At 40.9% G+C, this 21,857-nt stretch overlaps 1 protein-coding gene across 1 annotated transcript in view; it reads right to left on the minus strand.

The window, feature by feature from the left end:
- LOC115381571 (lysine-specific demethylase 4B-like) overlaps positions 1 to 21,857 on the minus strand; it is a 46,841-nt gene that overhangs the window by 12,691 nt on the left and 12,293 nt on the right. Inside the window, 8 exon segments of the mRNA XM_030083049.1 lie at positions 128 to 248; positions 756 to 985; positions 1,227 to 1,474; positions 1,703 to 1,899; positions 7,110 to 7,247; positions 9,557 to 9,660; positions 14,575 to 14,624; positions 18,454 to 18,460. Of these exon segments, the coding sequence (XP_029938909.1) occupies positions 128 to 248; positions 756 to 985; positions 1,227 to 1,474; positions 1,703 to 1,899; positions 7,110 to 7,247; positions 9,557 to 9,660; positions 14,575 to 14,624; positions 18,454 to 18,460 (1,095 nt within the window).

Below are 21,857 nucleotides of genomic sequence, written 5' to 3' on the forward strand. Positions count from 1 at the left end.
TTAAGTGCCATGATGGAGAGAACAATTAGTGAGACGAATAACAAAGATTTTACAAAAATAATCTGTGCTAATATGTTAAAATGTTCAACTTGTCAGTTTTTATTTTGCTTTTTAAAAAGCTCCATACCTTTGTCACTGGAGGGGTCCTGTTTGACGATGGACAGCGGAGAGCGTGTCGGCGGCTTGCTGAGCGGGTGGCGACGACTCTTCTTGACCTCTGTAGGCATTTTCATCTTGGGGAAGCAAGTCTGAAGAAACATTTTATGGAAAGTTTTGCTTCTTTATGTGTTTTAACATTGCAGCATTCACTTGTAAATACAAAATCCTTAATGTGCTAAAAAATGGATACTACATGAAACTGTTGTTTCACGTTGTACTTGGCTGATGTTTAACTCTTAAATAAGTTCAGAGAAGAAAAATGATTTTCATTAGCACCAGTAGCAAAGCTAGATAAAGCTTTTCTTTATGTGTGATAATTTGTTGAGTATGCAGTAATAGTCAATCCTGACACCCATTTTTCATCATATTTTTTAAATAAAATCTGCAAAGATTACTGACTTCACGCAAACTTTCATGAATTTGCTTGTAATTCACTAGCTTCTTTCTTTCTTTATTTATTTTTTACAGGCTCCACTGTATTTTCAGATCTGCGACATGTTTACTTCACCTGGTAATTAAACTGTGAACGTTTCCTCACTGCTCAGTTGTGGTGTGCTACTATAGAATTACAAGTTGAGCACGGGGACCAGACTCACCTGAGTGGTGCCCACATCCTTCATGATGTCTGCTGGGCCGTTGCTGTGTCCAGACAATGAGGGGTCAGCTGTTGCCTTTTTGGAATTTTTGACGCTCGATGTGGCAAACTGCTCAAACGCTTCCTCAAATCCAGTGATGGCTGAGTGGAGGTTAGAAATCTTCTTCGGTTTTTTCTGCCTCTTCTCCTTCAGGTCATCTGGCAGGATCTGCTGTTTCATATCAGTTTCTTCTGTTTGCATTGAAATAAAAAAAAATGGGAGGGAGGGGAGGTCAGTCATTGATTATTGAACACAGATGAAATGAAAGTGCAAATGAAGTCTGGTGAGTTACTACCAGTGGGTTTTTTTATTTTTTTAAATGTTTTCATAAAGGTTATGTTTATGCTGGAGAAGAGCATCAGCTCTGATTACTCTCATACAGTTCCGATCTACTGAGGTTCATTCGAATATTGCTGTGCACGTCCTCCTCACCTTCCATAAATGGATTCTGTGCTGCTTTAGCAGCGGCTTCAGCTGCCTCCTGCTCCTCGCGCTCCAAAGCCTCGAGGGTTATCATTGCCTTCTGGGCAAGGCGTTCCTCCCTCTCCTGTCTCCGCTCAGCCTCGCGCTCCTCCACTTGACGCTGGTACTCGGCAGCATTCAGCTCAATGCCCTCCTCAGCCAGCACCTTGACTTCCTCCAACTTCAAACGACGGACCTGCTTCATCTTCTGCATGGCCCTGCAGCGGCACGGAGAAGTGGCTGAGTAAGCCCTTCATATGGTTTCACTTTCCATTGCACTGAATTTATACTTCCAACTCGCTATGTCACAAACGCAGATCATAAATTTGTTTTAACCAATGACACAAAATTAAACAGAGAATATATGAAGTGAAATATACTCAATTAACTGATTTACCTAAATAAATCTGCCAAAAAAACGAACGTATTCGGTCCAGACTTATTACCTCCGAAGGATCTTTGCTCGGTGGTTGACACGGTGCTGCCTCCAGCTCTCCAGCTCGGGGCTGCTGAGCTCCGTGGCCCTCAAGTGGTCCAGAACTGTGATGTCTTTGCCCTGCTTCCACATTTCATAACGGTCGGGCTGCAGGCAGCGCACAAACACATCCATGGAGATTTTCACCATGTCCTTACGACAGGTGCACTGAACAGAGGAACACAAAGAACAAGAGAGAAGAACTCCGAATTAGAGTCAGGAATCTGTGCAGGTGAAAATGGAAGCCAGTGCTGAACCTGAAATGAATAGGAATGAAAAACCAGAGAAATCAATGTTGTGCATTCAAGCTTTTCAGAGCTACACTGGCGTCTCCACATAGCCACAAAATATCAGATATGTCATCTTTTCAAGCTACATATCACAAATGGCGGTGGGAAAAAGGCCTTCTGTGGCAAACTGATGAGGAACTGCACATACGAGAGTCAGCAAAGACCTGAAGAGGAAAGCAGTGTCACACTTAAAGAACTGCTCCTTAAATGAAAACTGTACTGATGAAACGTATGTAATATTCATAATAAAAAGGTCGATGCATGTTTTCAGGTCTATTTCACGGCTAAAATGTAATTAAAATTTGAAAAAAAAAACTCCATCTTATTACAAACCAATCAATCTTTCTGCGGAGTGGGGATTCAAGCAAAGCCGTGCACAAGTGAGTGAAAAATGGCGTGTACAAAAGTTTGCGAATGAAGGGGACAAATGAGAGAGATGAAACTAACAAAACTGGGGGAGGTTAGAGATGGGAAAAAAAAAGTGCCTTGCTTGCTGTATTACATTCTGGGCCTTTTATTTTCAGAGCTGTGCTGAGAGTCCTGTGTTCAATTACTGGAAAACACAACAGCTTCCACCTCCACAGCAAAACAATATCTAGCCTACATCTCATCTAGACACCACTTGACAGACGGAAACATTAAAATATGGTGTTGGGTGGAGGGTGTCGGAGCAGAAAGAAGGTGGGTGGGAGCAGTGGAAGAGGGGGCGAGTATGGGAGACTGCTGAAACCTTTGCTATTGTTTTATGAAAAGAAAGCACAAACGAAAGAAAACGCAATTAATCTTGTTTTTATACTGAATCTACCTGCTTAAGATGGTAGTCTTAAAAAAAGGGAGATGCTATGCACAGGGTTGCAATCCTCAAGTGGCCACAGTAAGTTACACGTTATTATCATATAAAAAGTTAATCAGATGAAACACTTTTGAAGATGCACGAGATCTGAAGAAACAAAAACTCGCCTGGAGGCAAGCAGCCAGTGAGGCCTGCACTACACTTAGGCTCCTAATGAAGCTAAATAATTGAAACCACAGAAAACCTGCAGTCCGGGGACTTTATAGATCTATAGAATCAGTGAATGTGGCGAGTATTAACGACAGAACACAGTCTGAGGCTGGCTTTCCTGACCAGCAGCAGGAAACAACGGATAATCAAATATTCTTCATGCTTACTGTGATCAGAGTACTGATGGGAGCAAAACTACAGAGTAAGATTAGATGATCCCACTAATGAAGAATAATATCAGAAATAATGAGGCCTTTTTCAGATGTGCATTGTCGAACTGTACTAACAAAGGAATCGTCTAATCGTTCTTCCATCTTTTCCACAAATGTGTCTTCACTGAGACCCACAGAGTTAGAAAACGTTCACTAAGTTTGAATAACTAAATTGTTCTAATTCTCTCACCCTCCTACTCGTTTTTGTCCTTTCTACATCTCCTCATACGCGCCCTCATTTGACAACAGCTGTTTAGAATGCTAAACAGAAAGGGGAGATTTAAAAGCAAACAGTAAGCAGTGTAGAAATGTTAATTAGTCAGCGTCGCAAGGCAACTGTGAAGCTGACAGTGTTTATAACAAACACTGTCTACAGCAGTGTACTGCTGCATCTGTCAGGTTTATGTTGCACCAAGTTTTCCGTTGTGAATGTCAGCAATATTCCAACTGTGATTAAACACTGCCCACTAATCTCACTGAGTGGCCAGAAGTCTGCAGTTCTCTTTTGAAAAATAAATGCTGTTAGTTACTGCAGGGCTCCTCTCTAATAGCTGAAAATGCCATGAGAGTACAGTGTGCGCAGCAAAACTAAAGAAACAGTTGGCCTTCAGAAACTTAAGATTCAATGACTCATTTTCATAGTAAGACTTTGCTTTCAATAAAAGTGAAAAAAAATACTAAAAGGATAAATTACCATGAACTGTACGACTTGCTCATTTTATTTCGCATGTGTCAGTCACATTCAAACTTGGCTTATCTTTAACCAACGCAGAGACATACAGAAAGGTTATTATTGTTGGAGTGTTGCTTCATTGTTCAACATTTATAGAAAGCTTCGTCAGAGGTGGTTCTCAATTAATTTCAATTAAAGGAACAGCAATTTTGAATGTGTACTCTACAAAAGATCAGTGTGGCAGAGACGGCCTTGGAGCTGCTTTACATCTCGTGAGCATCTGCGGTGTGGCTGTCACTGTCACATGGCAGGTCACCTCTTCCACACAGGCATTATTGATAAAAATAAGTTTATAATGTATTATCAAAAATCTCACTGAACTACCTTGTTCTCTCTGGGACTGACAGAGAACTGCGAATGTCTAATATGATTACTTTAAGTGTGCAACTTTTGTCAACAGCCTGAATATGGGAATTATGTTCTAGTGCCACATATGTGCCGTGCGTTTTAGTGGCGTTAGATAAAAAAAAAATATATTTTTCAGTGAATACAGATTTTTTTTTTTTTTTCCCTGTGAACACAGCTTGCCTTAGGCTCTGGTTATCGTTAGCTATGACAACAATCGAACTTGTCTGTTAAATAATGCAACAAGGCAACTGTACAACTGAAAGGACATATTTTTGTTAAGTCATGAACATTGGGCTCACTTAAACAAAGCCTGAAAAAAAAAACTCAAGATGCCTTATCGCAATGTGGCTGGACGTGTAAGTTTGAAGACAAATCTCTAGCAAAAGAAATAAAAAGAAGAGGAAAAAAATGCAACAAGTCATCTGCAATTCACTCTTGAGATGAAAAAGCGATGTGATTTAGTTTTGGACCAAGGGGGATGATTTCTGCTCTTCTCCCAGACAGAAAAATCACCCGGGAAGCCTGAGGGAGCAGCAGCAAAGTGTGACTGAGCACCAAATGAACAGAAAGAGGCTTTCAGTGAGAATACGACAGACCCAGCAGACATAAACTGTTAACATTCAGCAACATAATGGCGTGGCAAATATATCTGTTATAATGTGAAGGATGTTTTTTCCAGTTTCAGTTCTGCAGTGCACTCAGCATGCTGTTGTTTGTTGAAAAAAAAAAAAAAAAAAAAACAAGCGAGAAGTTGCACAAACTGTTTTATCTTTTCATATAATAATTTTATACCAGATTGTTGGGGTCAGTTGTATGGTTTTTTAATTAAAAGAATAATAGAGACCAGTTCTTCTAATCACTGGATGACTCTGGGTGGTTCCTTCTTAAAGTTGGGTTGTACATTTTGTCCAATTACACAGAGTAAACAAATTTGCTTGAGGCACTTTGGAAAAAAAAGCCAGAGAAATAATGCAAATGAAGATTAAACACTCAGTGCGCGTGCAGGATGCTTTAAATAAAAGGTTAACTCAGGGTGGAGCGTTTCACTGAAAGACTGCTGACAACAGGTCTCCTCTGATCGCAGGTGCGAGTTCGCTTAGTAAGTCAGACAGATGGGTCAGCAACCCGGGAGCTTGTATCTAAGAAGACTAAGACGTTAAGCACAAACAATCTTGCTCCCTCCCTCTCCCTACTCTCTGTCATTTGCTGGCAGCCCCAAAATGGTGACAAATTCGATTCTTGGCCTCATCGTTCACTGCCCTGTTCAGTGCTGACAGAACAGAGCTGTATGGGGGGAGGGTGGAGAGAGGGAGGACAGACAGACAAACCAGTTAACGGATGACTGCTTGAGCCAAAGACAAGAGAAAGACCAAGAGAAGATGACAGTCTTTATTACTGCAAAGCATGCAATTGTGTAGGCGAGGGATATAAAACCAATGCGTGCGCATGACTCTTTACATAAATCAAACTACAGACACTGATGCGTCAGTCAATCTGTGGACTAAAAGCAAAGATCTGATCCCTGCAAAAAGGACGACAGAAAATCCAATGGGTATTTTCTCTTTCATCAGAATAATCTATAATGAAGAGGTGATCTGTACAGGACTCGAAATAAAAAGTCTCTGTAACAGCTATACAACCACACCACGCAAAAGGAGAGTGGAAAAACGGAGTGGAATGTGTAAATGCCAACAATAAAAACACAGAAGACGAAAGCTGAGCTGGCAGAAAGAGTGTCGATCAGTGGCTCGTGCTGCTGCACTTCACATTCCTCTGGCTCTGTGGGCTGAAGTGCCCCAGCGCTACACTGACGAGCTGTCCGCTCACATTAGCGGTGCAGAATGGATCACTCTTCCTTATCAATTTGAGACGACTGCAGAAGAGATGACCCCTGAGCACTGGCGGTTTTTGAAAAAAAGGGGGGTTCCTTAAATTACAAGGGCCACATGGGTAAAGCAGGAAGTGTGGGGGGGGGGGGGGGGGGGGGGGGGGATGCACACCCTGAAAACTGGCACCTCATAAATCTGACATGCAGTCAAGTAGAGAAAGTGATGCACCCACACATAAATGAAAGAGCAAGAAGGACTGAGCTGGGGAAAATCAAGCGGACTGTAGAAAGAAGACAAGGGAGGGGTTCCTTCCAGGGGACATTGTAGTTGGGACTCCTTCCACAACCAACCCGTGCCCTGTCAATTTCATGCTCAACAGCCCACAGGCAAAGGAGGCAGTTTGCGTCAGTGCAAGGATGCGAGGGTACAGTTAGTGTCGGTAACAGATGGTGTGCAGCAGAGAACCAGACGCTGCTTTTATATTTCGATATGATCTATTACTTCATGCCTTCAGAGAAGCAAACAGCCAGAGCAGGAAGCCTGCCTAGTTGCTCCTGAATCACACTTCAGATCAAATCTCTTCATCTGAAGTGTCGACCTTTGCCTGCAGAGTGTCTGAGCAATGATAAAAACATCACCATTTTTTTTCTTTCTTTCTTTGTGTGTGTGTGTGTGTGTGTGTGTGTGTGTGTGTGTGCGCGCGCGCGCGCTTTGTTGCAAGCAGCTTCATGCCAGTATTACCAAGTTAATACATTAACAGGATTTTGCTATTCAGGAGCCAACACTATGTTCAAACTGTAATCTAGTTTGTTGGTGTCCAGGTTGCATCAAAAGGAAACTTTTCAACACTTCAGTCTGACCTCCAATTACACTTCTGGGGCTACTCTATCAGTGTTCTTCAGTTCTCATTGTTTCTTAGACCCTGCCTCAGGGCTGAACACACACTAAAGTAGCTTGTCTTACCTGAGTGGCCATCTTGCCATAATCCACCCACCGCAAGGTGGCAAAGTTTGTGGACTCTGCACAGTTGAAGCCGTGGTTGAAGCCAGCATGGTAGCCATAGGGATATGTAATCATAAACTCTCCTTCTTTCTGTGTTATCTGGAAAATAGAAAGGAGGAAAAAAAAAAGAGTTACAATTTTGATCACACATCATCTGAGAACCCCTGACAATAAGAAAATGTGATATTATGTTTGAGGGCGAATTGATCAGCTGTGTGAAGTTTCACTGCTGCTGGAAGCAGCTGCTGGTGAGAGAAGGCGAAGAGTCTGATAATGAACAAACACTCATCTTTTCCTCTGGTGAGTAAACAGCTGCTGGCATCATGCAAAACTCTTTGTGAGAGCAGCTTCTACCTCATGTTTAGTTCCCAGAAAAGGTTTTCATTCATGTGGACTTAAAAGTTTGTATCGCTGGGCTGACTGTTGCGTGAGGGCTTAAAAAGTTAACAGTTTACTTTTTGTCCAACAGGAAACTGAAATGTTGATTTGGTAAGGCTCTGCAGTGAATGTATGAGCAACCCAAATATCCATTCCCTGAAATGACTCTAAAACTAATATATTTAAAAACATTTCATAATTTGCTATTTCGGATGTAAATCATCGTATACTTTTTTTTCTTCCAATTTTGCATTTTTTCATTGCCCATAAAAAGGAGGTGGATGCATGTGAACATAAATATATATCTTACAGCATAGTATTAACCCTCATGATGTATTCTTCGTGTTCACTATATTTTCAGCATGTTTGGTCTCACTTTGAACATTAAACAATTGACATAACTAAAAACAAATGTTGCATATGCCACAGTAATTAGGTGTGTAAAACACAGCCTTCTAGTTGTTTTTCAGAATAAATGGGGGAATGGGCTGTAAAACTTACATTAAGAGGGACAGTTTCACAAACAACTGCTGTTTAATTTGTTGAACTATCATTTTCTTAACAGAGTCACTTTAAGAAGACAGTATTGATTGTTTACTCGCTCACAGATCTGGTGTCATTGATTCACAGACATTAGCATGAGTCACATGTCGGCTTGTTAGCAGGATTAAACAGACAGAAAATGACAGATTTGAACTGCAAAAATAATCTCAGTCCAATAACTGAAAATGCCACTGAGGAAAATTTCTGATCAGTATGTTTTTCGACACAGAAACCAGAGCACCAGGATTTGCATTGTTTGTTTGTTTTTTTTCATTATTATTATAGTAAAGAGGAGGAAGCTCTGTCGTTGGACTAGTGCAGGGGGGTCAAACCAAAATGTATAAACACTGCGGCGAGGAATCATCCCGGTAATTCCCTAAGTCTTTATTTGCATGCTGTCCGCATTGGTGTGGGGTGCAATTAAGCACCTCTACGTGATGCTCCTTTAAAGATCAACAAGGAACTCGACTCCTTGGAAACAAGTTTCCGTTAAACTTTTCTGACTCGCAAGCAGAGTTAATTCAACCTAACATGACTGCTGCTCTGAGTGCTGAGTGTCTTCCCATGAGCTCAGTGTTATTCTGAGAATGTTCAGAAATGTGAGGACGACTTAAGCACATTCTTTTTTTAATGTGTTGCCCCAAAACTTAAGCCCTGTACGTCTGACTGTGGATCTCGACTTCTTTGTGATGCCTGGATCCCGGCAATCAAGAGACACATCAAGCCAGTCGAGGTGACAGGCGTGAGGGGGGAGACGGGGGTAGAGGCTGAAAGTGGAAGATAAACTTCCTCTACCAAAGGCAGTGGTGCAGATATCAAACGTCCCTTTTTGCTCTGGCAAGAACACAAGACGGGTTTTATTTTTACACATGAATCAGGAAACATACTGTAGGTGTGTAACAAGTAGTATGTTCACTGTGATAATGACGTCCTGAGGGGAGAGTGACGCGGTAAGCGGGGTGGGAGGGGGGGGGGTGCTGACTGTGGAGAACTTTGGAATTCTGCTCTGTGCTAGTTTTTCCTTTTCCTCCGTCAAACTTATACAGGTTCTTGCACTTTGAGGACTCGTCTTGTGAAGAGAATAGACACAGAAAGAATGACAATTAATTTTCAATGACAGATATGAGAGATTATCCGACTCTGTAAAATCATTTCACAGAGCAGAGGACATAAATGTAAAGTATCCCTACTGGCTTCAAGCTTAATTCAGGTTTCTCTTATTGAGCCGTCAGTGTCCAGTGCATAATCCATTAGGCGACCTTGTAATCAGTCAACTTAAACATAATTAAAGTGATCAGATGACTTATGGCTCCAACTCATGTACACAGCAGTATCACCAAAGAAGTAGCAGAAGAATAGATATCTTCACCTTTGAGGTTTTTGTGCTGATTCTGCCCATTTTGCTTCCTTGTACGAGGATCTAATTCACTCTGTTAAATTTTAATTGAATTCTTTATAACCCGTTTGAATTTTCAGCTGCCACTCACCCTGTCAAAAGGAATTCCGTATTTCTTCAGGATGGATGGAGATATTAGTGTCATCTTGTGGCGAAGGAAAGCGTCGCACCCTTGTGAGCTGCCGGGGAAGAAGCCTGCAGAAGGGGACAGGGCGCATGTAGCGTGTGAGTCAATTTAATGGCAAACAGAATGGGAAGTCAATAAGAGAAACATCTGAAACGACGCCGCGAGTGTTCAAATCAGCAGCAAATAAAACAGAACATTACAATATGCCTGTGTTCCATAAAACATAAACTTAAGAAAACATACACCTGACGAAGAATGCAAACCTTCGTCAATAGCATTGTGAGGTATGAAAGTCTTTTGCCTTTTGGGCGTTTAAGTGAAACAACGGCGCTCATTGTTCAATCACACAACAGCGGTGGTTTGGTAAGTTCACAAGCTAGCAACAGTGCGATACTTGTTCCTGAAAGACACATATATAATCATTTTCCTGCTCCTCACAGCACGGTTCCTTCATACCTGTCAATAATCCGAGGACCATTTATGCTACAGGTGCAGCTTTTGTTCATTACCAAGTAATCACTTCCTGAAACCAGAAAATGTCTCTTCCACCAGTTACAATTTCATCCAGTATAAGCAACAGTGTAATCTTGGCTTAAGGACCTGCTAGGCTTTTTCAAAGTATACAACTACACAGCAAGTCTGGAAATAAATACACAATTACTGTTTTAACCAATTTCTCATCTGTGTCCTGAAATTGAATTTATTTAAAATAATATTGGGAGGTCTAAAACCACAGCACTTTGATTGGTGAGGTTTCCTCTTCCCAAGGTCAGAACAAAAAAAATCTGCAATGAAAATTTCATAAAAACCCCAAGAACCATGTGCTATTCCAATGTGAGATGGATACTGTCATTTTTTTTTTTTTTTTATGAAAAACCAAAGCACACTTGCCTAACTGCAGTAACTTTCCACTGTTACTTTGTGTTACAAAACAAACCCACCTCCTTCAAAATACAGACTGCTTTAAGGTCATAATATACCTCTGACATTTTGTGCTTTCAAAGGCCTAACTCTCTCTCTGAAACAAAGGCTCGCTTTTGCTCTTGGAGACAGAGAGACTCAGGCGGCCTCCGAATAATCAAAAGAAAGAATTTCTCCTCCATCCGTCGCTCCCTCGCTCTTTACTGTCTGTACCCACCGGTGCCTCAAAGGGGGGTCCATCCAAGCCTCCACCCAGTTAAACTTTAATGTGACTGACAGTATAATCGGCACCCATTTCATCCTTCATTTTCACTGCATTGTTTCAGTCTCTGTTCCACCCTACAAAGCAAAAGAGGGAGAGAGGGAGTCCACTCATTGCCTGCCTGCTTGTTGGAGCTGATAAAGGTGAATAATGTGCCGGCAGAGTCTGGGTATTAATCCCCATTAAAATGCAGCTGGCTCTCAGAGCTCTCCACGGGGTAATATTAACTTAAAGGCTTCATTCTGTCCTTTCGAGTTTGGAAATTAAGTTCCATTCTCTAGCCCTGCATCCTCCCCATGCTGCCCACACCTGCCCAAAAAAAACGTCTGAGGCTACAAATGAAATAATTCAGAGATGAGGAGTGATAACAGCAGTGGCTATCACTGTTTGAAACATTTGGAGAGGAGTTTTCAAGTAACAAGACTATTGTCCCGGTCTCATTTGGCATTCCTGCTACACTCATAACTGTCTTTTTAGGACCTCATAAACAGTTGGCTGCCTGTGCTGACGATGGCTTTGATAGGTCAGTGGGTGCCTGTTAAATAACGCTGGCTGTGTTTTCCTCCTACTGCCAGCTGCTAAGATAAAAAGAAAGTACGGCTGAATTCTGACAAACTCAAAGCAGAACACTGACATAAAAAGTCTACATACAATTTATGTATAATACTACAAAATATAATGTATAACGATACGCTGCAAAGATTATTACGTTTCATTTTCAACAATGTCAAAGAACAAAATGACTGACACCTCATGTAATCAGCACTGAACTTCTACGAATGAAAACTACTCGTCTATGTTACCTCTATGTCATCGCCAGTAATGTAGTCCTAAAATTGTTTTAAAAACATAAATTTTTTTCTTAAACAGATGCTGCAGTGTCCTTCAGGCACACCTGGTTGATTGTGTGGAAGCCTGTCATTTGACTTGGACTGATTTTGGAGGGTGGAGCAGTGGTTAGCACTGTGGCCTCACACGAGAATGACGTAGGTTGAAATGCTGGTCGGGCTTTTCTGTGTGGAGTTGGTGTGTGTGTGTGTGTGTGTGTGTGTGTGTGTTTCCTCCAGGAAGATGGGTGTAGGGTGGGTGTAGGATGAGCAGTTCCTTCCCCTGCTCAGTGATCTCCAAGGGAAGGGGAAGATTTCATATCGTGCCGCTGGGTTCTACCAGTGGATCTTCCTCTGGTTGCCCATAAACAGGAGTCATTTCTTGGCTGCGCACCAAGACAGTTCCAAGCTGGACTTTTAGTCCTCTACTTAGCACGGTTGCCGCTTAGTGGCTTCCTCCTCCAGTTCACTGCTTTGAGTTAAGGTAAAAAAGGGTCATTTCCACAAAGTCAATTTACTTTAACATTTGAGTTTGATCAGAATTCTTCCTACGCTGGTGTCAGAGACAAGCAGTGAAATATAACTGTACTCTTATGCTATGTAGGACTGAATCAAATATCCAAACACTTGGATGGTGAAAACCAAACTATAAACTACCTTTAGTGGCAGAATACACGTTTCAAAATGAAAATTCAGAGCACCATCAATGAGCAGTGGCCACAGCTATACAATATTTAATCAATTCGAAATTATTCAGAATTCAATCCTTTAGAATTAAAGTATACTCCTTCATGTTTACATAGACATAGTCACTCCAAATTGAGGCTTATGTGGAAAACATGTTTAATCACCTGTATTTAATCCTGCTTAAGATCAGGGGACTGGGAAGGGTTCTGATTGGACGGGGCCGGATGTGACGTGTTTACATCTACCGGCAGAAAACAAACTGCTTCTTTAACTTTGATGCTACAGCTGTAAACAGGTCAAGATTGTCATTCTTCCATCCATGCACTGCTTTCATTTCATGCATTTCTTCGAAGGCTTTCATTAAATAAGTCGTCTTGGCTCAAGTCTACCGCTTGCTTTGAGCAGACATTCTGGAATATGTGCATCGCCGTGACAGGTCAAAGGAATGATAATGTGAAGAACAACGATAATTCATAAAAGTAGAATTAAAATATATACATGATCAAGGAATTATCTAATTCAGCTTTTTAAACAGAATAAACCAGAAACTTGGTGTAACATAACTTACTGCATAAAAATAAAATAAAAAAAAAAAAAACAAGAAAATGTATTTTTGCTCATGTTGCTCACTGGATGCATGCTTTCTTTAAAACTTAGTGGTTGGCTTAAAACTGTGTGTTTGTTTTAAGAGGAATTATTGACAGGTTTGTCTGTCTTGGGACCACAGTACACTGTATTAGAGCACCCAAACTATCTCAGATGGATAGGTGAAATTTAGTCTTTGATAATATGCCTGATTTGAATGAATATTGAGATTGATTTAAGAAAAAAAAAAAAAAAAAGGAAATCCTCCTTCCCAAAGACTTACCTGTTACTCATTATATTCTGAGTGTTAAATATATTCCTTGCACACTGGTACAGGAAAAGCATAACAAGTGCCTGTGGTAGGACAGTGTGTGTCTGTTTAATCTAGTTTGGATTAGGAAACACTCCCTAATCATGCTAACATCTACTTCTGCAACATGCAGGACTTGAGTTAATCCCCATTGATCAAAACTGAGAGTAATGGAAGAAGAAGAACAAGGAGTGGGATAAAAGGATGCGTCTTGTGTCAAACGACAGAAGGCAGAAGAGCTTTGCTTCACTTGGTCTCATTTATGCAGCTCAGACATTAGTTCTAGGCTTAAAACAAAAACCCAGTCACAGGTGATTTTCCTCCCGTGGCAGTAAACAAATGCTAGTGTTGTTCATGAGAACGCAAATGTCTCTGCTAATCCCATTTTTTTTGTGTTTTCAAAAGTTAGCATTACACCCTGCTTTCAAACTCGGCATAAATATTTAAAAAACATATATGCTTTTGCTCGGGGAGGCACTCCAAAATAAACTGAGGTGTTCCATGTTTAGTTGAAACCACAAATAGACAGCAAAATTCACCATTCTTATCACACACAGATGAATTTTGTGAACTCTACAGCAGTGTGCTGCCAGCAGTGGGATTCGAACCTGTGGACCTTAGATTCCAAGTCTGCATCTCTAACCTCTGGGTCCGGCCAATGCCCACTGGAGACACCACAGCAGGCATAAAAATTCACCGCTTGCTCCAAAGCACAATTTTCATCAAAACATAGTCCAGATTGTTTGGATTTTATTGCCTGGGTTTGGTAAGTTTGCTTCCAAATCTTTCTGCAAAACACACAGTCGTACTGCTGGCTTTACTTCACACAGCCTCTCCTCCAGATTTGGCGTGTACAACCCTCCTGATCTTTTTAGCACAAGTGGCTGCACACACAAAGTGTTTCAAGCTGCTCCTCCTTCCCAAACTACATTTAGCCCAGCCAGGTGAGGAAAAAAAATCAATGTTTTTATATGTGTTGAGAAAAGTGGAATATCAGCATTTCTCACTAAGAATACACATGAAAGATTGTTTTCAGAGGCAGTGTATGCTATTTACTGTGAGGTCCATTGTGTTTGTCAGGCTAAAAGCTGCAGATAGGTTGTTTACTCTGAGTAGAGCTCTAAACAGTGCTGTGCCCAGGAGAGATGAAAAGGTGTACTGCTGAGACGTGCTGACTTAATTTCTGTTGATATTCAACAGCTGACGAGTAAGAATCTTTTAAATGTGCCCAGTGTCTAAAGGTTAAGTGTATATAATGTCATGGTGTTTGCTCAAAAAAAAGCTAAAGCATGTGCTTTTTCCACTTTATTGCATGTTATTCAACACAAGAATGACCGGCGCCCGATATGGCATTGTAATATAAAAGCGGAACATCCGGCTTTGAGCTTACCTTGAGCCAGACGCTCGAGCCTCTTGCCATGTTCGGGTGGGACAGCATACCTGCAAGTAGAGAACCAGGTGATCAGCTAAGAAAACGCTTAAGCACGCAATATGGTAATCAAGCCGAGAGCTCTCATTCGAAACAAGAAAAGATTAAGACTCGTGATGCTGTGATTGAGTGCAGGATTGTCAGAGTTGACTTTTATACCGTGACAACCGATGAAGATCAATCAACCTGCCTGCCACATATTATGAGAGGTGAAAGAATACAGTCACACTACAGGAGGAGTTTTAGATGAAGTTTCATCTTTTTAACAAACTGACATCACTTATATGTAGCACAATGAAAGAAAGAAAGAAGGACAGACACACTGCATCACAATAAAACTGACTGGTACAGAAAACACAACTTTTCTTGAAGCCTCAACTATGAAGGAGAAACTTTGGGTGACAGAACTATGGGAAAACATTAAAACGACAAGAAAATAAAGCTACTGCAAAAGTTAGATATTAGACTTTAGAGATTAAGCATTCTTCCATTCTTTCACCGTCAAAAGATAAGCCTAAAAAAGGGGTGGCAATAGCTTCTTTCATTTTAGATTTTTAAATTTTCTTTCCGCTTTTCCTTATAATGTACATAAGCAGTAAAACAATTTCTCTGCAGGTACAACTTGCAGCTTCAAATTTTTATCGAAAGGATATGTTCCAAGTCCAATACTGAACATGAACAGAAACTGAATGGACACGACACTTGCATAACTGGACTTCCTTTTTCCCACAGATTCTCATGCCATTGGTAATGAATGAAATCGCATGTCAACACAAATTTAAGGTAGAAGAGCAGAATGAAACAAAACCACAGGTTTGACCAAAATCACTGTTTCCCAAGTCACAAGTAACTACAATACCTCAAAAAAAATTAGTTGGCCAGTAATTGAACCCAGGACCTTCTTGCTGTGAGGCAAGAGCACAAACCACTGCTTCACCGTGCTGCTGGTTTATTTTAATACATTAAAAGTATTCATATAAATAAAGGGAAAAAGGTCCATAAAATCTCAATACTATAGCATACACTCACTGGACGCTTTATTAGGTACATGGCCATAAGCTAATGCTGTCAACATTGCCCTAAAATATGCTTTCAGAAAGATAACATTTCATTAGACTTGGGGTCTTTACAGAGATCCTGCTAAATGTGACATTTCACTGAATGCATGAAGACCACAGTCACTGGACTTTGAACAGCAGAGAGTCTTTTTTTTTTTTTTCTTACAGACGAATCACAATACATTATCATTACTGACAAAGACAGGACGCCATTCACATTCACGCTCTTCAGACACACAAAGCACTCGGCTATCCGTGAAGGCTGACATGACCTAACCTTAGAATGTTTTTTTTTAGCAAATGGCATTGCCACCACACAGGTGTCTCTGTAGGAAATGTGGTATAGTGTGCGCTGCGGGGCAGGAGTTCACGCCGCCACTCAAACACAAAGAGACAGGTCGCATATGGACATGTCGTGCATAAATGTCCTGCCTGCGACTGACCGGGCGGAGCTGCTTCCATCCAGGACGGCTGACTTCAAACAATAAAGCACACAGAGAGTCTCTGTCACTCTGACAGTGATTATGCTACAGCGTGCCAATGGAGGCACGAGTGCCGGCGGTTGCCAGCCCCAGGTCCAGAATGACCACGGATTGCTCCAAATAGCAATAACACAGAGCAACAAAAAGCACAAAAAAAAAAAAAAAAAAACAGGGAAAATTTGGACCGTGTATGTGTGTGGATACAGAGATTCTGTCATACACTATCATTATAATCTACCGATCCATCAAAATTGGGCAACCTGTAAACTGAATCTAAAATTAATGGGCTTCACCTTACTGGTCTTTGTGTCACTACTGTGGAAGAAAGATTAACGTTCTGCCTCTCCATCAGTTCTACACCGTCCAGGTGTTCTGCATGTTTCCGTTTGCCGCTTTGTAGTCTTTGCAATGAAAATATACAACAATTTGCAAGTACCACGCTCAGCTCAAGAAAGCTCCGCTATCCTGTGATCGGAGACTGTTAGATGGTGGATGCAGAGCTGCAGGGAATCCTTGCCATTATTCTGATACAGGAAACAAATGAAAAATTAATTGATCCATGACACACTTTTAAATAGCAGACTGTTAAGTTTTTTTTTTTTGGTTTTTTTTTGACTTGGGGGAAATGTCAAGTCTTTTTCAAGTTAAAGGTTCAAATTTAAGTGAAGGCTGGAGTCGGTGATTCTGAACTTCATATGAGTGTGTGTGTGTGGGAGTGTTTACAGTTGGAGGGGTCGTGAGCGGTTGGGGTGGTGGGGAGGGTGTTGGGAGGGTGAGTGGGTGGGGACAGAGGTCCTGGGGATGTCCTCCACCTAGGCCCGTGGTTTTTCCTGAGATGTAAGTTATGATTTATCAAATATTAGAAAACAGACAGACACAGAGAATTGGTATGCAAAAAAATATGTGATAAACAAATGGCTTGAACATACTAATGAAATTTTGAAGCTGAAGTTTTCTCTCCTTACAGCAGGAATAGGCAGACAGTTTTTAACACTGGACTCTGACATGGCCAAAGCTAATAAAATTAGTGCAAACAGGTGCTCCATTAACCATGCCTCGAATATTTACACTTAGCGTGTGAATTCACCTGTTAAATTATGCCAAAATGAGTAACCTCTGGCATGTCAGCCACTCAAACACCGTTTATATGTAATGAAATATACATGAGAAGTTGTGCATCCAAAGTAATCTGGTTTGAAAAAAAAAAAATCCAAACTAGATGAAAATAAAAATAAAACTAAAAAAGAAAATGACATTGGTCCCTTACCCGTGCAACATGAATTATACCAATATGCACAAACAGCAGGTCAGGGGAAAGAAAACTTAAGTTGTACAACTTCCTGCTCAGCTTACTTTCTTGTGTCTGAGGTTTATCACAGCATGTGCAAAATTAAGCACATCTAAGTTGAATAAGTATTTGATTGCATAGCTTGTAAGCGAACACTAGTGTTGTCTAAAAAGCCACGCCTTCACACATTGACACAAATCAATGGGTAATTGCTTAAATGATAGTGACTATATGCTGGCTGTGTTTTCTTTAAGGTTGCGTCAAGTGAGAGCGAATCATTCCCACTTCTATAAAGTCTCGGTACGTCAGAGTATGACACATTACTCTAAAAGTCATATGCTACATGTAGAACGCAGGTCTTTTTGTGAATTGAGTGGGAGGGAATGAATTCAACTGGAATCTGTTCACTCGTGGAGTTATTACACACCCTTTATTACAGCATTTATTTCTTCTGGGCTGTATAAACCTCCAGAGACCTCAGGCAACCTCAGGTGAAAACAAAGCACGCATTTTTCCTCTTCTACTGAAGGACCGACAACTCGATGTTTGAAACAAGCGGAGAAACTGGAGTACACAATGAAAAAGTAAGAACAAAGATGGAGGGACGTGAGAGGCAACAACACTTAACACGGGAGAAGAATGAGTACAAGACATAGAGAAATGGAGGCATTTAAAAAAAAAGACATTCCATTTCAGTCAGAGGGGCGAGACTGAAGATGGAGCCACACTGCCACCTGTAGGCCACACCTCAGACATTCAGATCAATGCAGACTACTTCTGTTTAATCAATATTTATTTTCACAACTATCAAGGAAGTGTTTTTTTTTTTTTTAACTACTGCGGAGGTAAGGAAGTAAAAGTTAGAAATGTGACATCTGTCAATAAAACTATGAAGTTGTGTTCAAGTTATTACATTTTAGTGAAAATAATTTTTTGGGAGGGAAATAAATGCAATTAATGTCTGTAACTCTGTCATGACATGAAGACCATAATCTTTCTGAGAGAGTGTGACCACACTTCTAATTCCTGCAGTTTGCACCCAAACATAATGGGCAATGAGTGAGATGATAAAAATGAATCACGTTATACGAGTTGTAATTTGTCCTGTGGCTATAAGACCAAGGACAATAAAAAAGTAATAACTTCTGAGTCCTGGTGGTTTCCATTATCCTTCAGAGATAGCTGAAAACTTTGCATATACTTCAGCTCTAATCTGACCTTGGGTTATGGTTTTTCATTACAAACCTGACTCGTAATTGCCGAAAGGCATTATCGTAAGTGCCAATGTGACCAGATATAGCACTCAAGACTTTGTCTCTGCATATGCATCGCTCTGCCTCATTAACTTTTTGACATAGTATCTTAACCTATCAGTGGGTGCCAATTACACCACAGTTACTGTCTTGCATTGATAGTTTTCTATTGTCGGCAAACAGTTTGAACCCTTTCAAATTACAAAAGCAAGTGTCACACAACATGTACATGTGCAACAGCATCGCTGTTTTAAGGAAATGCAACTCAAACAGTTAACAGCTTCTGGAATAAATACTCCCACTGCTCTCATTACGGAGACAACAAGTCTAAAGATATATCAAGACAGTGCCACATCTGAAAGATACAACGGACTACAACAATAAGTGCAGTGGAGTCCACAACAGGCTACAGTGTTTGTGAAGAAAGCCTAATTGCGTCAGAGCTACAGATTGAACTGAAGATGAAATCAACAATGATCTTCAAGAGTCAGGAATGAAGAAACTGAGTTTATATCTGCTAGTGTTAAAGTATCCCTTCAAAGTGTTTCACGCTCTTTGCAAGCTGCTTTTTGTGTAAATGTGCACAAAATTGTGAAGCACCCGCCATCAGAGAACATCCCTCCGATGATCCCTTCTATCCCAGCAACAAACACTAAACAAATCAGCCGATCAGCGTGTGATCTCCCGCTCCCTCCCTCCTAAGGCCGCTGTTACCATGGCAGCAACACGTATGAAACTCCGGCAGCAGAGCGAGAAACACAAATAAAACAACACACAGCAAATGAAGGCTTGAACTCTTACACCTCTCCGAGGAAGAATATGATTTATCTACAGTGGGACGTCATTCCTGCGAGTCGGGAATTAAGGAGTCATGAGAGCATTAGAAACACGGCAGCATATATTAGTGAGATTTATCCAGAAATACATACATACATCATGAAACCATATATTTATTCAAATACACAACTTAGAATTATATATTTATAGGTGTGGGACAGTGCGGAATTTGGTCAGGCCCTCTGCTGTGATGCTATTCAGTACTGAGTGATGAGAAGCCTTCTGGGGGAAGATATGTCTGCCGCTATGCAAGCTACTGGCGAGGACAAGGGACTGGAGTCACGCCAAGTACAACACAGGTGAAATGTTAAATAATTGGTGAGGTGGTTGTAATATTTTCCTTCTTTGTGTATTCTTTTTTTTTTTTTTTACTATCGTTGCAATGTCATGGAAACTAATATTTTCTTTAGTCCAGAGGAATACTGTGTAATTAATTAACTGTTGTATTGTGACCATGATGAATTATAACTTTATAAAGTTCTTACTGAAATATCCTAACATGTTTTGGGCATACTGATTGGGGTGGCTGTGGCTCAGTGGGGAGAGCAGTTGTCTCTCAATCGGGCGGTTTGTTCGTTCGATCCCGTCTCTGTATGCATGTCGAAGTGTCCTTGGGCAAGACACTGAACCCTGAATTGCAAGTGTCTTGGATGGCAGCCGCCTCCACTGGTGTGTGAATGGGTGAATAAGATAATACAGTGCAAAGTGCTTTGGGACCCTTGCAGGGTGAAAAGCCATTTATACTGATGTTGGAATGTTTAACAAAGTTTTTTTTTTTTTTTTTTTTTTTTGCAAAGTTTGGCGACAAGAACTTGCAGCTGAGACAAGTTTAATGTACTAAAGAAGTTCCTCTCTTTCCTTCTAGATATGTCAGTGATGTTTCTGTGCAGTAAAGTAAGTAAGTAGCCAAAATGATCAATGATATTGTCATTAAACAACAGAAAACTACTTCACGGCAACAAATTCACATTAAATTATTCAATACTTAAGTGCCTTATGAAAGGTATCACCTCTGAAAGTGGACACAATTACAGACAGACAGAGTCAGGATGCGTCCAGAGGAAACCACTAAGCAGACTCAAAGCAGACAATTTTTCTAAAACCTAAGCAGGTTTTCTCAAGTGGTGCGAAAGAACGTGCTCTCCAACACTGAATCTAAACCTAAACCGACCAGTCCACCGTCTGAATTGCAGTTACTTTGTAACTAATATGCAGATTTTTCAGCTCTCTGTGTCTGTCCTCTGGAGCCGTCAAATGAGAGTGGTTGAAAACTGCTGGACTACAGAGGGGGGCTGCGAGCTGATGGATTCATAATAAATCTGTCCTGTTTCCAGGAACTTGCAGCTGGGCTATGCTTCACCATATCCCTTTCTATTCCATTTCGTCAGCCTTTTCCCTACCTTCCTTCACATGCTCGGAGGCTCGTCTTTTATCTGACAGCGCATCTACGGTTGTGTGTTGAGGAAGAGGGGTGATTGAGGGGTTCAGCATTGAAAAGAAAGAGAAGAAAATACTGAAGGAATAAAGACAAGGAAAAGTGACTGGCAGCTGAGGCTGAGATGTTATACACATTGTGTGTGTGTGTGTGTGTGTGTGTGGTGTGTGTGTGGTGTGTGTGTGTGTGTGTGGCAGGAGGCTGACTTTGATGGGAGCAGAGTGCAGGGGGAATGGAGTTAATTTCACAAACCGCTGCACTATGAGAGGAGAGGAAGAGAAAGATAAAGGGAGCTTGTGTGTGTGTTTTAAAGGGGCACGCTCTTGTTTAACAGCCTGTAATTACCCCACCACACAAGTACAAAAGTGAAATGATTCGGTTCCAGCGGGGGGAAAAATGAAGGTGAAAGGGCTTGATGATAGCTCAAGTGAGAGGCAGAGGTCACAGGAGAAAGAACAAGCCCGGTCGAATACTCAACAGAGTGAAGAGTGGGAGAAAGAAGAAAAGCTGTTTAAATGGTAAAAAAAAGAGAGAAAAAGAAGAAGCTGTTCTTAAACCTCCTGGGAGCCAATTAGGGAGGAATGATGTAAAGACTACAAAATTCAGGAACAAGCAATGCAAGACATTGAAGGTTGTGCATGTTGGACTGAACCACCAGTTTAACATGGTGAGTTTGTGTTTGATTTCATTAAAGAACAATCAATATGCCAGGTACGGTTTTCACAGGGTAGATTGTAAGATCCCACATAAAAAAAACACATTAAGTGTAATGAAAATTCCAAAGTTCAACAGAGAATTTGTATGAGAATTATTCACATTACTGTATGGGTGCAAACAAGAGTGCGATATTTAACAGACACACAGCTGGAAAATGAGTGTCTTTAGTACAAC

This window comes from Salarias fasciatus, chromosome 23 (genome assembly GCF_902148845.1).
Source record: "Salarias fasciatus chromosome 23, fSalaFa1.1, whole genome shotgun sequence".
In the NCBI taxonomy this organism is placed as follows: Eukaryota; Metazoa; Chordata; class Actinopteri; order Blenniiformes; family Blenniidae; genus Salarias; species Salarias fasciatus.